The sequence below is a fragment of the Trachymyrmex septentrionalis genome, unplaced genomic scaffold, assembly GCF_001594115.1.
Source record: "Trachymyrmex septentrionalis isolate Tsep2-gDNA-1 unplaced genomic scaffold, Tsep1.0 scaffold167, whole genome shotgun sequence".
In the NCBI taxonomy this organism is placed as follows: Eukaryota; Metazoa; Arthropoda; class Insecta; order Hymenoptera; family Formicidae; genus Trachymyrmex; species Trachymyrmex septentrionalis.
This window is the reverse complement of record NW_017304831.1, coordinates 232,367-246,603: the sequence shown is the minus strand read 5'-3', so window position 1 is coordinate 246,603 and position 14,237 is coordinate 232,367. Positions and strand designations below refer to the sequence as shown.

Below are 14,237 nucleotides of genomic sequence, written 5' to 3'. Positions count from 1 at the left end.
TTCGATATTCTGAGGCGACAACTTCACGGCGACGAAAGATTCCGCCGATGGAGAATGTGGCTGCTTCCTCTTCAAACCTGAAGCCCACGATCTAACATATGTCCTACACCCACTTTATTCCATTTTTATGTTTCACTTTATTCTCGAATAATTAAAGAGTTCCAAGAAATGTATATTTTTAATAAGATAAGAATAATAATAAGATGTAATAAAATACTTTTAAATTCCAATATTAATCTCTTAATGTGTCGTCGTTTTAAAAAATGGCAGTAACATTAATGCTACTTTCCGTAAGTAGAAAGATTCGTGAATATTTCTTCAATTAGATGTATATTCCTCAAATCACGTGACCTCAGTGGAGAAGACAGTAGCCGCGGAGAGGAGAATAGGATGATATTAGGTTCTCAATGCGATTTACTTCACCTGCCGATTCTATCGGTTATCGAATAATTCAAAGACTCGAGTAATGCGATTCTTCGCGATTCGAACGTACCCATAATCGTATCCAATTGTCCTTTGCGTAACTCTGTATCGAGATAATCGTATTCTCCAATATTTATTAGAGGAACTAGTCTCTTAACTTTTCCTAAATCTTATAATTATAACGCATTGTTTATTGAAACCGATACAAAATGTCCGGTACTGCGTTAAAAGTATTACAGCGAAGAGACAATTTTTCTTCTTTTAATTCCTTAGAATCTTATAATTATTGCTCTATAAAAATATCAGTGCTTCCGTGTTTCAATTGCTTCATCACTCGAGCTTGGATTATTCGAATTTTGGATAAAATCGCAAAAAGAGGATTTCCTCGAACAGTGTTCAAATATTGTAGCGATATCCCAACAGTTAAGATCGTCACGACAGAAAGACGCCGATTGTTTCTTCGTTGATTTAGCGTCTAGGTAATGTATTCCGGCTTGTCGTTGAGGCCGGACCAATGTCGTGGGGATGCTGGTGTCCATGGCACCGCTACGTCGAGAGCCGCGATGCTGCTGAGCTTCCGCTGGAAAATGAACTTTGGACTCTTAGACTTTTTCGGGGTCTTCGGTGGCGATTCCGCGAAGGTCACGTTCCTTCGTGGTCTCCTGGGTGGCGGGGGTGGTGGCGGTGGTGCCACCAACGGTGGCGGCGGGGGTGTGGGCAGCGAATTTGCGGGTGAATTGTCGCTCGGGCTTTCCTGGTAGCAGTTTATACCTGGGTATGTGTGTTGCTGTGTACTTGATCGCTCTCGGTGTTCCCAATCGCGTTTGCTGGTGCGTAATACTGGAAAATTCAATGTCGACGATTAGACAGTGTTAGATCCGCTTGAGCTAACAACCTTCTATAACTATTGCAGTTTCTCAATTATCGTGGAATTAAAAATATTTTTTTTAAATAAAACCAAAACGGAAAAGTATAATTTTTTTCTTTCAATTCTCTGAAATACTATTTTAATCTTTTATTATATTGGTTTCAAATTATAAACAAATTATAAACGAATTTTTATTCGGAATAACGTTAAATATATTAAATTAATTTTTTTTTCAGCATTTCCGACAGCAAATAATGTTAATACTTTATCGTAAATTTTAATTGATGCAAGTTATAACAATTTTAAAGATAATCATACATCACAGATGATTTGAAACTGAACAGTATACGATGATGTACTAGCTCAGGCATGCACATTGATAAAAGGTATTTTATGTGGCAAAATTTCAGGTGTAGTAACAGAATTACGTGAAAGATTGCAAAACTATAGGTGTGTGATTTTCTAACATGAATAGGGCTTATTATTTCTTCGCCACATTTTGTATGGCTTATGTTAATAATGTTATTTCACTACGATAGATCTTTAATTCTAAATATAGATATACAGACGTTTCATTCTCGTTCAATAGCAATTGTTGCCGATGCAAACTTGGAATATGCAAAATCCTTTGTTTTAATATATTATTTTGATTTAATCCGAGTAGAGATCGAAAATGTATTACAAGTTATAACGATATATGAGCGTTATAATTTGCAACAATAGTACGATCCGTAAATAAAAAAGAATTTTGTTTGCTTCGAGCTTCACGGGCGATCGATGGGACACATATGCACGCCGACACAAAGAAAATGAATCAATAAAAGCAATTCCGAATTTACACATGTGTCTGTCGCTTGTTTATAAGTTTTGCATAATAAACTTGAAAAGCGTTACGCATTACACTTCGTTTGCCGCGGTGCATTCTTGCTTAAGCCATGCCAAATAAGCGCGTATAAATTACTAAAAAGAATCGAGATATTTAACAAAGAAAGCATCGAATGAATAAACGTGGAGGAAAGTTAGGGATAGATATAATGCGAATTTGACAGTATACGTAAGACAAATCAGTCGAACAACCCGTAACAAAACATTTTGCAGTTATATGTAAAAAATTATAATATTTATTTGACGCTCATATTAAAATATTAAAATTTCTGACCGTTTTTATCAATCTTCCTCAACAAAATTTATTGCTAAAACCCAAAGATTTATTTTTAAAGAACAGTTAGAAATAATATTACTCTAATAACAAATATGAATGAATATGCTGCGAAAGATTACTAAAATTGAAAACCAAATGAATCATCCGTTATTAATCAGCTGCAAAGTGAGAAAAAATTCGAGAGAAAAATAGCTTTTTTGCATATATGTAGATAGATACTATCCAATTCTGAAAGGAGCATAAAGGATACACCGTGCAGATATATCCATACACCGACGTAGAAATGTACGACGTAGGAACGTAAGAAAATTAGAGATCTTCAAAAAATTTCCTGTGTAGCTCTTGATGCACCATGGTCCCTTCAGAATCATACCTTCGGCGCGAACGTAGTCAATGTTGGTACCTCCGCAGCCAGTACTCGTTTCTTCCCGCGCTGTGAAAGGAATCAGTATTACAAAAAACTGGAATTTTCGTGAAGATCTCAAATTTTTCTTAAGTCCCTACGTGTCTTTGTTTTTTTTCCTTTATGCATATTTAAATAAGCTTTTACGTGGAAGCTAATAATGGTGTTAATGAAACATTTCTATCGGACGATGTTTTGTGGGATTAATATGTGTCGATATAAATATATTATATAATTCTTATAATTTCTTTAAAAGTAATTGTATGTTTAAAGAGATATACGAAGAGACATTTGTGTATGCGTGTGATAGGCATTGATGTAACTTTTTCGTCAAAGGACAGATAGCATTCCAGGATTTGGTGGCAGTGTGACCCAAACTGCAACTAATCGTGCAAAAGCATTTGACACGGAAAGCGAAAGAGAAAGACAAAATGAGGAAGATTTGACACGGAAAGTGAAAGAGAAAGATAAAATGAGGAAGACTGCAATAGAATTAGGAGAAAGCAAAGATAAATACGAAATGGGGTTAACATAAGGGCGAGAGTACTCACATATGGTCCCGGGAAAGGCGCATGCATCCTCCGTCTAACTCTGCAGTCCGTACCACTAGAGACAAAAACCCAAAGTAGAACGAAACGCAAACGCGAACGAGCAAATTTATACGCCCCCCCCCCCTGCCGTACGTTCTTCTGAGTAAAAAAGAAAAAGACGAGAGAAACAGAAAAGAGCGCAATACATCCAGCCAGCCGCACATCGCACGCACGTACGCATACATATGTAGGTATATACATATATGAAGAATATATGTATGTCAATATATTGAACGGTCTTAGTCCTCTGGTCGATCGGTCTCTTCGAGACTGAAGGCTGAAACTCTGGGATATTAAATGCAGCCAAGTTGAGACCGGCCATGTAACTAACGAGAGTGTGTCAAACGTTTACGCTGCTAACTGCATGCCAAGCGTTACTCTATATATTGTTCATCTATATGTATGGATATAATGTATAGGTTTCATGTATATATGCGTATGTATAATGTACGATGCTCTTGTTGCGAATGTATATATGTTTTATGATACATCGATACCTTTGGTTCGAGACCGAAGTAATTGCGCGACAAGACGCATCGCCGATCGAGAGCACCTGCGTATCTTTTCGCCGCTTTTATATTAATGTGCAGTTTACAAAGGAGAATTCAATAATTAATAGAGAACGTTCGCAGATGCGTGTTATCGTAATAAACAGCCATTATAGATAATACCAATATTACAATGTACTATATTTAATGCACGATTGCGCAAGGTGCATTCGATAGACTGTGCATGTTTTATTATTAATATATACAAATACAATATTATACAAACATGCTACTTGTATGTTCAGTATTCTAAATAGTTCGATATCTTGTATCATTAAGCAAACTAACGTTTAAACGATATTAAACAAATATTGTTGATCATTATCACTGCATTTATTTTATCTTCTTTGGATCGGCGGCGCGTTTGTCGAAGCGTCTCTGGCTAAATAATCTCTACTGATACCGTATGCGAATATGCGTATGCGAACATATTAATGAAAGATTTGATTACTATTACTTACCCGTCCATTGTCGAAATCGCGACCACCACCAATGGTAAGTCGTGCTTTCGCCTTCATCGCGTCCGACAGCGGTATCTAAGGAAGAATGACATTTTAGAAATTTTATTATATAATAATCTCTTCCTAATATTTTTATACAAACTTTGCAAGATTATTAAATAATAAAGATATTTCATTATTTGATACCGAAATAAGATATTAAATAATGGAACAATTAATTATTAAAATAATTAATGGAAAATATTACATTAGCAGTCGGTTAGATGTTGTAAATACTATAATGATATAAAAAAAGTTAAAATTAGTAATTAATTAATAAAATTAAAATTTGTTGTATTATATAAAAATATCAGGAATATTTTGATTTTATAATGTAATTTAATTAAATTATGACAAAATAAATATAACAAAATATATAAAATTATATCCTTTGATATTACCTTCGCTCTTGTCGCCTCTGTGTGCGACTTGTAGCAGAATTCCAAGAGAGCTACGGCGAGTGCCAGAAGAAGGCCACCGATCAGGATATAAAATATTCCCGCTACATTGCTCAGCGATAACTCGTTTCTGGTAGGGTCTGGCTTATCACCATGCCTGCATTCTGTTCTTTCGTACCACCATCGTTCGACTAACTTTGCCAGGTCTCCATTCTCCTTCAGAGAGAGCACCGCCAAATTTATGGGATCCCTGTCATTGCCAAATTTACGATACCATATTATTAAGTAAAAAAAGCATCGAATAAATAGTATATAAGATATACGTAGCCACAGAAAAAATATCGGCATGAACAAGATTTGTAATAGTATTATTTTATTGCAATTTTTTGTCAGGTAACTTCGCAATATATTAACCTCAGAACACACACCTTCTAAAAAACCTTCTGAAAACGCAGTCCAGATAAATCTGGAAAACTCACTATAACTTTGATAAGCTGTAACTTCGAGAGATTCAGACTAATATTTTTTAAATTCTTTTTTCTTTTAATTAAAGCTCTGAGATTTAGGAATATACCTGTAGGTTGTAATGCCAAAAAGTTTTATATTGTTAAGTTATAAAATAAAACTTTCTTTTCTTTTCTTCGTGTATGAAGCAAGTGAAATTTCGATTGGGTCTAGAAAACTCAAACGTGTGTGTGTTCCAAAGTTAAAATACGATTTAATTATGTGCGAGAGTAAGTAGTCGGAATATCGAAATATCATAGCAATGCGTCTAATCAGATTTGTAAGAAAAAGTCAGGGGAACTTTCTTTAATTAAGCTTGGGGAAATATCGGTACTCTACGAAGTTTCTGCTCCAAACTACGAGAAGAGGAGTTTTCTCGACCTGAGGAAAAAAGATTAATAAGACGCCATGGCGCCATTATTCTTCGATAGGTGTGTAGGTAGACATAATAAAGCTGCTGTTTACATACCGCCCCCCAATTACCTGGCTTGCGAGCACCGTTCTTGCTTCGACAATCTAAAGACAGCGCGTGAGTCGCGGGTACGAGATCAGACGTAGCACGAAACGTCAAGGGGGAGTTGCGCGGTTAAAAAATCAATAACATGCAAATTTGCTCGTATTACCGTCGCAGCGGTACGCTTGCTCTAGTCACATTATGAAGATTAATGGACTAACAAATACTTATTCATAGATTTTTCTAATTTCCTTTACTGTAGAAGATTGGATCGTAAGTATCGTTGCAACATAAATTTCATTCCTGCATGTGTAGAATTTTTATTGTTACAGATTAACGAACTGATATAAATTTTATTACGTGTAAAAAAATTCAATTATTTTGAAAATTTTCTTTTTTTATTTTTATTTTAATATATGCATAAAAAGAGAAAAAAGTATACACATGTAAAAATCATAACATATTTGGGGATTTAATTTTAAAAAGATTGTTTACTTGAGAGGAATTAATAATCATTAAGTATTTAATTTATAAAGTTTAAAATAATTAAGTTAATATTATTATTACTTTAATGTTAAAAATAATATTTAAACTGAAATATTAGCTAAAAAAAAGATTACAATGTGATCAAATTGCTCAAAAAAAAAATTTCGAATAAAGATATAACAGATCTCATGCAAATCGAAAGGTAAATGTTAATGCGCTTGAAACACGATACGAAATGGCGTTGGTTGATGATGAACGTGTCCTATAATGGATAATGGCATGGAAAAGAGAATACGAGTTTTTCTATGCTAATTGTGTGTAATGATGTGCGATGACATTCCGAACACAGCGAAACGAGAAGCGAAAGGCCACAAAAAGATTTAAAAGAAACAAAGACGATATGATCGTATGAAAGAGTGATAAAGAAAGAAAGGGATCTCTATTTCACTTTGATGGCTACAAAACCTCGTTAACTACTCTCTCCTGTTTGTTCAACGAAAATATATCAAAGGTCTTCTCTGCCGTCTGATGAGATACGGAAAGTGCAATAATTGTTAACGCAGATGTGAAATTATTCCGACGGATCTACTAATTCACATTATAATTCACGCAAGTAACTTGTTTAGAATTACTGTAGCATTACTGTATCGATACGTAGAAAAAAATATAAGGCAATCACTTAAAATTATATATTTTATTGCAATATTTTTTGCTTTTTTAATTTTACATTATTTTATTAGCAGAGTTTAAAGAAGTTAACTTTTATGGAAAGCTTTTTGAATATTGCTAATGAATACTCACTTGAGTGGGGATCCTAGCGGTGTCGCGATACCAAAACCTTTAGCATCGAGATTTCTCCCAACCTTCATCGTGTCGCAGGGCTCTCTCTCGTTGATGTAATCGTTCATCGGGCTTTCTAATAAAAACGCATATTTGCCCTTACTTGTCCTCACTTTTTCTATTCCTTCTTCGTATGATTGTACAAACACGTCTCTCCGCGAGTTCATAAATTCCCACATCTTGCTGTAGAGACTGATTTGAGATTTCTGCAAACGAGCGAAAAAGGAAAATGAATGCGGATCGATAATGAAGTGTGCATAGAAAATTTAATGACGTTTGTCTAATTTGGAACAGGTTAAACATTTCTCTTGAATATTTACCCGAAAAAAATCCAGAGTGGTACCATTAAGGATGGTGCCATATTGGACCTCCGTCTGCGCCGCTAAATCCTCGGGCGAGTTAATTGGCGTGATCATTCTCTCGATGGTTAAAAATGCGGTGAGATTTGCGGTGTAGGAGCATATTAAAATCAAAGTGAAGAACCACCAGACGCTGCCAGCTATGCGACCAGATATGGATCTACGGATTGAATTATTCGGGAATTATTAATTTAAAATAAATAATAAATATATTTGTATACATACACATCCACACACAAAATACGAGTACATAACTCATAGATATATAGATAGTAGAATATATTGAAATATTGAGATATAGACTTCTTTTATTATATGTAATATGTAAATTTTAAAGTAATGTATAGACACTGTGATATCGGTTTACAATTAAATAAACTAGCATTCACTTTATCCATGCGTTGCATAAACCATAGATCTTTCTCTAGTCGGTACAATTCAAGTCTTACTACTCGCAAACAAGAAACACGATATCGTTAATTATGTGTGTACACATCGGACTTAGATTTGTGCAGGATGAGCATCGAGATCGCGCGCGAGGGTAGTCCAAGGAGAAGAGGAAGAGAAGCGCAGAGAAGGAGAATGGAGGGATGGTGGTCGTTCGCGCGGGTTCCACGAAATTTACAATTCATATCGCCACCGCGCGAATATTTAAACCATTAATCAAGAGGGCTACTAGGATGGGGTGGTGCACTGGATACAGCCAAATGTAAATTAATTGAGACCCAGTTTCGGAGTGAGCACGCGGTCTGTTTCGCGTAAACGACAAAATGCGCGTACTCGTAACGTTCACTTTTGTTGCAATTCTCTAACAATGATATACAGTTTTATACGGTTTCTAAAACTGAATGTTAAGTTATTATTATTACTTATATCGCAAAAATTATGACTGCAGAAGGCTGCCAAGAAAATAAATAGTAAAACGTTGTACAAAGATATTTTTTTATTTTAACGAAAAAAAGAAAAGAAAATATTTCCTAATTTTTTCATCTTTTCGCGCGTTATAAAATAACAATCATAATGCATGTCAATCTGTATGTATATATTGAATACTTGAAGAAACAAGAGAGGGTGTGTGATTTGAATTCTATCATACTACTGCGTAGCGTGCTTTAAAGCACAACATAGCATTGCCACGTGAATATTCTATTCATGCTGGACTCCTATCCAACTACAATGTTTTGAATATGCGAGCAAATTATGCTTTGTTTATAGATGTGGCACTTGTCTGCAGCCTGAAGTGTTTGCTCAAAATCGTTACCCAACCCGTGATTATATTTCAAGAAATGTACTACATAATGAAACATTTCAGAGCAATGTTAACGCTGATGTCTTTGAAAAAATAATTTCCATATATCGACAATTACTGTAATAGCCTTGTAATTCAAAGAAATTATTATGTGTTGGAACTGTAAATATTTCATAATTAATTATAAAAAGGAATTAATATTACAGAAATTCTTGTTATACGAATTCACTCGTGTCGACTCTTCGACGGACAGTTAATTCAAAAATGCGAAATTTATCGAGCTCCGAGACAGCCGAGAGAAATTTTTCTCTTTAGTTCTTTAATGCTCAACTTCTAAAGACCCTCTTCATAATTCATAACTCTTTAATTAAAAGAGAAAAGAATCTTTTTATTATTTCTGATATGATTTATTTATTGCCAACTTTTCTATATTTTCTTTCATTTAAATTTTTAAAAAGATTCTTTGTGAACTGTTTTCAAACCCGTTTAAAAAATTATTTTTTGTGGCATGTAGTTTGTATAACTGAAAGATGCATTTAAATGATTACGTATAAAAATATTATTGAGAGAATATTAAGATCTAGTTTCGACCGTGGCTCTTTTCTTACTTATTTCAAATGTTTTTTTATTATTTTTTATTACAATATTAATTAAATAACTTTCAAAAAACTTAATGCCATTTTATAAGATCAAATACTATATTAGAAAAAAATTATCATATGATTATGGTAATATGTAAAATAAAATTAATAAAGCATTAAAGGATGTGCAATATTTACTATATGTATCGTGAATTTTTGCTCGTGCGGCATACTTTATTCAAATGAGTCTAGTTTCGCGCGGCCACAATCATCTAGCGATTATAAAGCCGATCTAAATTATGCGTTGCACAATAAGGTCGCCAATTTTATTGCGAACGTAGATCTGATTTCTTTCTGTAAATTATAAACTTGCATTTGATTAACATAATTTAAATTTGAATTGTTTTGCGCAATGCCGATCTGTGCTTACTCGAGCTTTATGTTATTAGGAACAAGCACATTTTGATTGCACTATATCAATCTTGACGAATAGAATAATTTGTAGTGTATGAACGTATTTATATAGCACGAGTGAAGCAGTGCACAAGATAAGAATGATTGAAATGTTTGTTAATGAGAGTATAATGACGGCACTGATGATAATAACACGTGTTTATCGCGAAAATAATAGGCGAGGTATATTTACAAGTACTCTAAAAAGCAAATAACGTGTGCTTTCTATAGTACTTATAGTAATCGTGCGCGCCTTCGGAACAACGAGTGTGTTACAAAGGATATCAATAATGAAAGATTTTCAACTTCTGATATGTATGTATAGGTATACATATATGGCGCACGTCCCAGAAACCTGATTTTAATTTTAACAACATATATATACACGACGGTGGAATCAGTTTCTTGATATAAGCTTCTTGTCTTGTACATAACGCAAATGGAATAATCGGGGTCTATAAAAAGAAATGATTAAAATTATTTATTTGGCCGTATTTAGCACGAAGTATCTTCCGAAATGCTGTAAAGAGCTTTTTAAGTCAAACGTTCACCTGCGGAGAGGCGCTTTAACAATTTACACGAGAGATTTTAAACGTCAACTGGGAAGCTCTTAGAATCTTACCCGATTCATCCTATTACCAGGCTGTACGCTCGACCTGTCCCGGGTAAAGGGAGCTATTCTCCCTGTGCCTTTATGTACTTACCTGCGCTTATACCGCGGAAACGGAAACGGAGGGAGGCAAGAGTGGGCGGCTATAATTAGCCGAGAAGAACGTGGGAGCCACTTGCGCGCGCTGTTCTCTCTCTCTCTCTCTCTCTCTCTCTCTCTCTCTCTCTCTCTCATACTCTCACAAGTTTACATCCACCTTCGAGATAAATATCTGATCCCACCCAAATCCTGACTAATAGCGCGAAATCGTACAGTGGCATATGCTTTGTTTACACGAGTTCTGCTACACTAATATATGTTTCCTTTTTCTTTTCTTGAATTTTGAATTCTTTAGTGAGTGTGAGATACTTTTATAAACATAAATATATAACATATAAATTGTATAATATGTAAACTAAATAATAAAATATTTAAAGAGAGAAAAGAGAATGAGAAAAAGTTTTCATTCATTTCAATGTCTGATATTAATTGTGATGTAATTAAAGTTTGAATTAAATTTCTGAAATTGCTGAGTTAATAATATTGAAAAAAATAAATTTGTAAAATAAATATTTGACATACGAGCTATCTCGATATTATGTATTGTCCACATGCATGTATGCGTATTTAGTAATTAATGGGAAAAGACGTTTCGATGTAAGGCATTATTTAGAACAGCATTTAAAAAAATGATGATTGTGAAATCCAGAACAATCGAAGAACATGAAAAAAAGTACGAATTCGCCCCAAAAATATAAATTTTGCGAGTGAAAGTTTAAATTTAATTTTGGGCTGCAGAGTATAAATATCGTTGCAATTGATGTGTAATATAATAATTAGAGAAAAAACATTGCTTCGTCGAGTGGACATCATTAACAACATTTAAAATTCAAGACGTATAGCACGAGTGCGAGTCAACATTAAATCCAGCGATTATAAAAAAAAATTGCTAAGTTTACGCGAACCTCTTCTCGACTAGATGTTAATTGCTGTTGGAAATTAATAACATGAGTCGTGTGTTTACCTAGGTGAGATATCGCAGCTCTGTTGCATAAACGCCGCCAGAGCGAACCAGAGGCTATTTACGATGCTGAAGTCGTTGGCCATGCTGGAAGTTGGCATATGAGGAGAACCTTGCGGCGTGTGTGGATGCTGCAAACCGGGGTCGTTTCGTCCACTAATAGCTGAATCTGTGCTACCACTTATGGTAAGAACTCTCCATTCATATGGCGAAAACCTATATTATTAAAGGAAAATTTTAAAAATTAGAGATTTCTCAAGAATATTTTATTTTTTCTAAAATATAAGAGGATGAAGAATATTTAAGAGGCGCTTAAGAAAATACTTCTAAATGTTACTTTATATTTTTTAGATACCTTATAATTGTGTTATGCAATATGTGTTATATATGTATACTGATACTTCAACCATAGTCATTGAAAAATCGTCAGTATTAATTAGTGTTTTATGGAATGAAGTATTGTATATTCCAGATTACGTAAATAAATACCTTATTCAATACGTAATAATGCAAATTGCTTGGCTTGTCAATAAATTAAAACTTATGTCTGTAATTTTATATGCGTGTGATGGCGTAGTAGATTTATTCCGAAGTTAATACATCATGTATTTAAACATCATTTATAAAAAATTTGAAAATTGGATTGACATTCTAAGACGGTCATATTCTCGAGTAACATCACGCACGTCGTATGCATCACTCGTACCAAGTAGAAGATCTCGTTCAAACGATGTTCAAAGTGCCTCATTAATTACGGGACTATCTAAAAACTTTCTCGTTACGTTCTCGTTAAAGACTGAGAGTTCTCGCAAATGTCTACTCAAGATATCTTAATAGTTGCATGTAATGTCAATTACTTGGCTGCCCTATTTCAGTGCAAATATAATGGATGACTTAAAATACAATTTTTGATCTTTATGTGATTGAGCTAATATAAGTTATGAGTCTTTATTCGATTTATTATCGACGAAATGCTGCGTTCGATCGTAGTGATGCAAGCATTAATAAACTAGATAAGAAATGTAAATACGTAGGAAGATGTAGAAGTGTGACAAACGTAATTTGTAGCTTGTATTGTAGTATATAAATATAATTGTAATTGCCTTAATATATAACTGATATAGAAGGTCTATGTAGCTAGATTAAAAATAGACATCCTCTTTGTGATTGATTTGATTAATGCTATTAATATGAATGATCAATTCTTCGCTTAATTGTGAAATGAGAAATGTATCGATTTATTTTTTCATAATTTATACTTGGATCAGCTCTAACTACGAATTAATAATATATTAGGTTCTAATAAGATACGTTCCGCTAATCATTAATATGAAAAAGGGTGACTTGTATATATTGTATAATAAGCGTTATGTTGACCTTTAACTCGAGTTATTATTTAATCTAAAAATATTTTTCTATATTTAAATTTTTCATACAAAAAGATGACAATTCTTGATAAAAAGTTTCTTACCTCGATACAATAAACAAGACGATTGAAACTGCGATGTAAGAGAAAATAACGCACACCCAGATCTCCTTGCTCAGCGGATTCAGAAAACTGAAGACCCCGAGTTTTTGTTTAATAGGTTTTTTTATCATGATACTAATGCCGAGAGACATAAACGGTTTACTAAAATCGATCACGCGTTCACGTTCGGAAGTGATGGTCAGAGGAGCAATTGCTATGTCGGCTTCCTGCGAATCGGATAAAATAACTGATGTAAATATTAATAATACAAAGGTGAGAAAGCATTAATTTTAAAATATTCTAATAAAAAAAGGCATGATTACAATAAACATACTAATTGAAAAAAAAAAGGAAATATCAAATAAACTTTAAACGGATTGTAAAATATTTCCGAAGAAAACATTAATCATCTTATATATATCAACAATTAATTACAATAATTTACATATTTCTTGAACGCAATTATAAATGTAACTAGAGAACAAAGACGAATAATAAGATAAAACTGAAGACAAAGAAATATGATGACAGGATTTACTGTGACGATTATGCATAATTTGTGCTTTTGGTTCTGCAGTTAGATTTCTCTTCTTCAATTGTTATTACATTCATAGCTGAATCTGTTTACATAAAATTTGGGAAAGAAAAAGATTTTAAAATTGCATAATCTTTCAAAGCGCCTTAACGCCTTATGATAGAATTCTCAATTTTATCATGCTTTTGTTTTCTATCCTCAATATCTTCTGAAGCGCGGAAGCGGGCATACCTACGTGAGATGTAACTGAAAGCTCGGGTGCTTTGGACTTATCCTAAATTCCCACCAGATGGAACTTAAAATCGAATCGCGACTAACGAGCTTGCAAGCTCAGGGCATCTAGTGGAGCAGGTTCAAACTCGCTGTCGGGAGATAAAACAGCTCCTTCGTAGGGCATTTGAACTATACGCCATCGCGACGATCAATAGTCCCCTTCGCGAGAAGCTGGGTTCAATTACTCGAGGCGTCTTTCCGCGTAAACTTCCGGGGAAGACCGGTTTCGGGGGAGAAAAAGCGTTTCACGTTGAGGATGTAGCGGATACAACGAAATTACTGGAACTTACCTTTCTGATAAGCTCCCCGACCATACCGTCCCAACCGCCTGGAACGTCCTGGTTCTCCGTGCCGTGTTTTCTGTCCTTCACGATCCGCAGCTCGTCTGAAAATTTGTAAGAAAGTACTTTACGGGGTGCGCGAAACAGCATTTCTTCTGCGGAACTTTTTCCATTATCGATTCCGCGCGCGGA

General features: G+C 34.3%; 1 protein-coding gene across 7 annotated transcripts in view; it reads right to left on the bottom strand.

Moving 5' to 3' along the window:
• Positions 1 to 253: 253 nt before the first annotated feature.
• LOC108746317 (glutamate receptor 1) overlaps positions 254 to 14,237 on the bottom strand; it is a 231,954-nt gene continuing 217,970 nt past the window's right edge. For 2 of the 7 annotated variants that reach the window (XM_018483013.1, XM_018483017.1), the window contains exons 12-20: positions 14,055 to 14,149; positions 12,960 to 13,183; positions 11,492 to 11,704; positions 7,497 to 7,695; positions 7,138 to 7,382; positions 4,896 to 5,142; positions 4,456 to 4,530; positions 2,827 to 2,886; positions 1,104 to 1,263 (exon numbers count right to left, since the gene is read on the bottom strand). In XM_018483013.1, the coding sequence (XP_018338515.1) occupies positions 1,189 to 1,263; positions 2,827 to 2,886; positions 4,456 to 4,530; positions 4,896 to 5,142; positions 7,138 to 7,382; positions 7,497 to 7,695; positions 11,492 to 11,704; positions 12,960 to 13,183; positions 14,055 to 14,149 (1,433 nt within the window). In that variant the 3' untranslated portion in view covers positions 1,104 to 1,188. Of the gene's footprint in view, positions 1,264 to 2,826; positions 2,915 to 3,407; positions 3,463 to 4,455; positions 4,531 to 4,895; positions 5,143 to 7,137; positions 7,383 to 7,496; positions 7,696 to 11,491; positions 11,705 to 12,959; positions 13,184 to 14,054; positions 14,150 to 14,237 lie in introns of those variants that run through there. The other 5 variants (XM_018483019.1, XM_018483015.1, XM_018483018.1 and 2 more) reach the window with 5 other exon arrangements.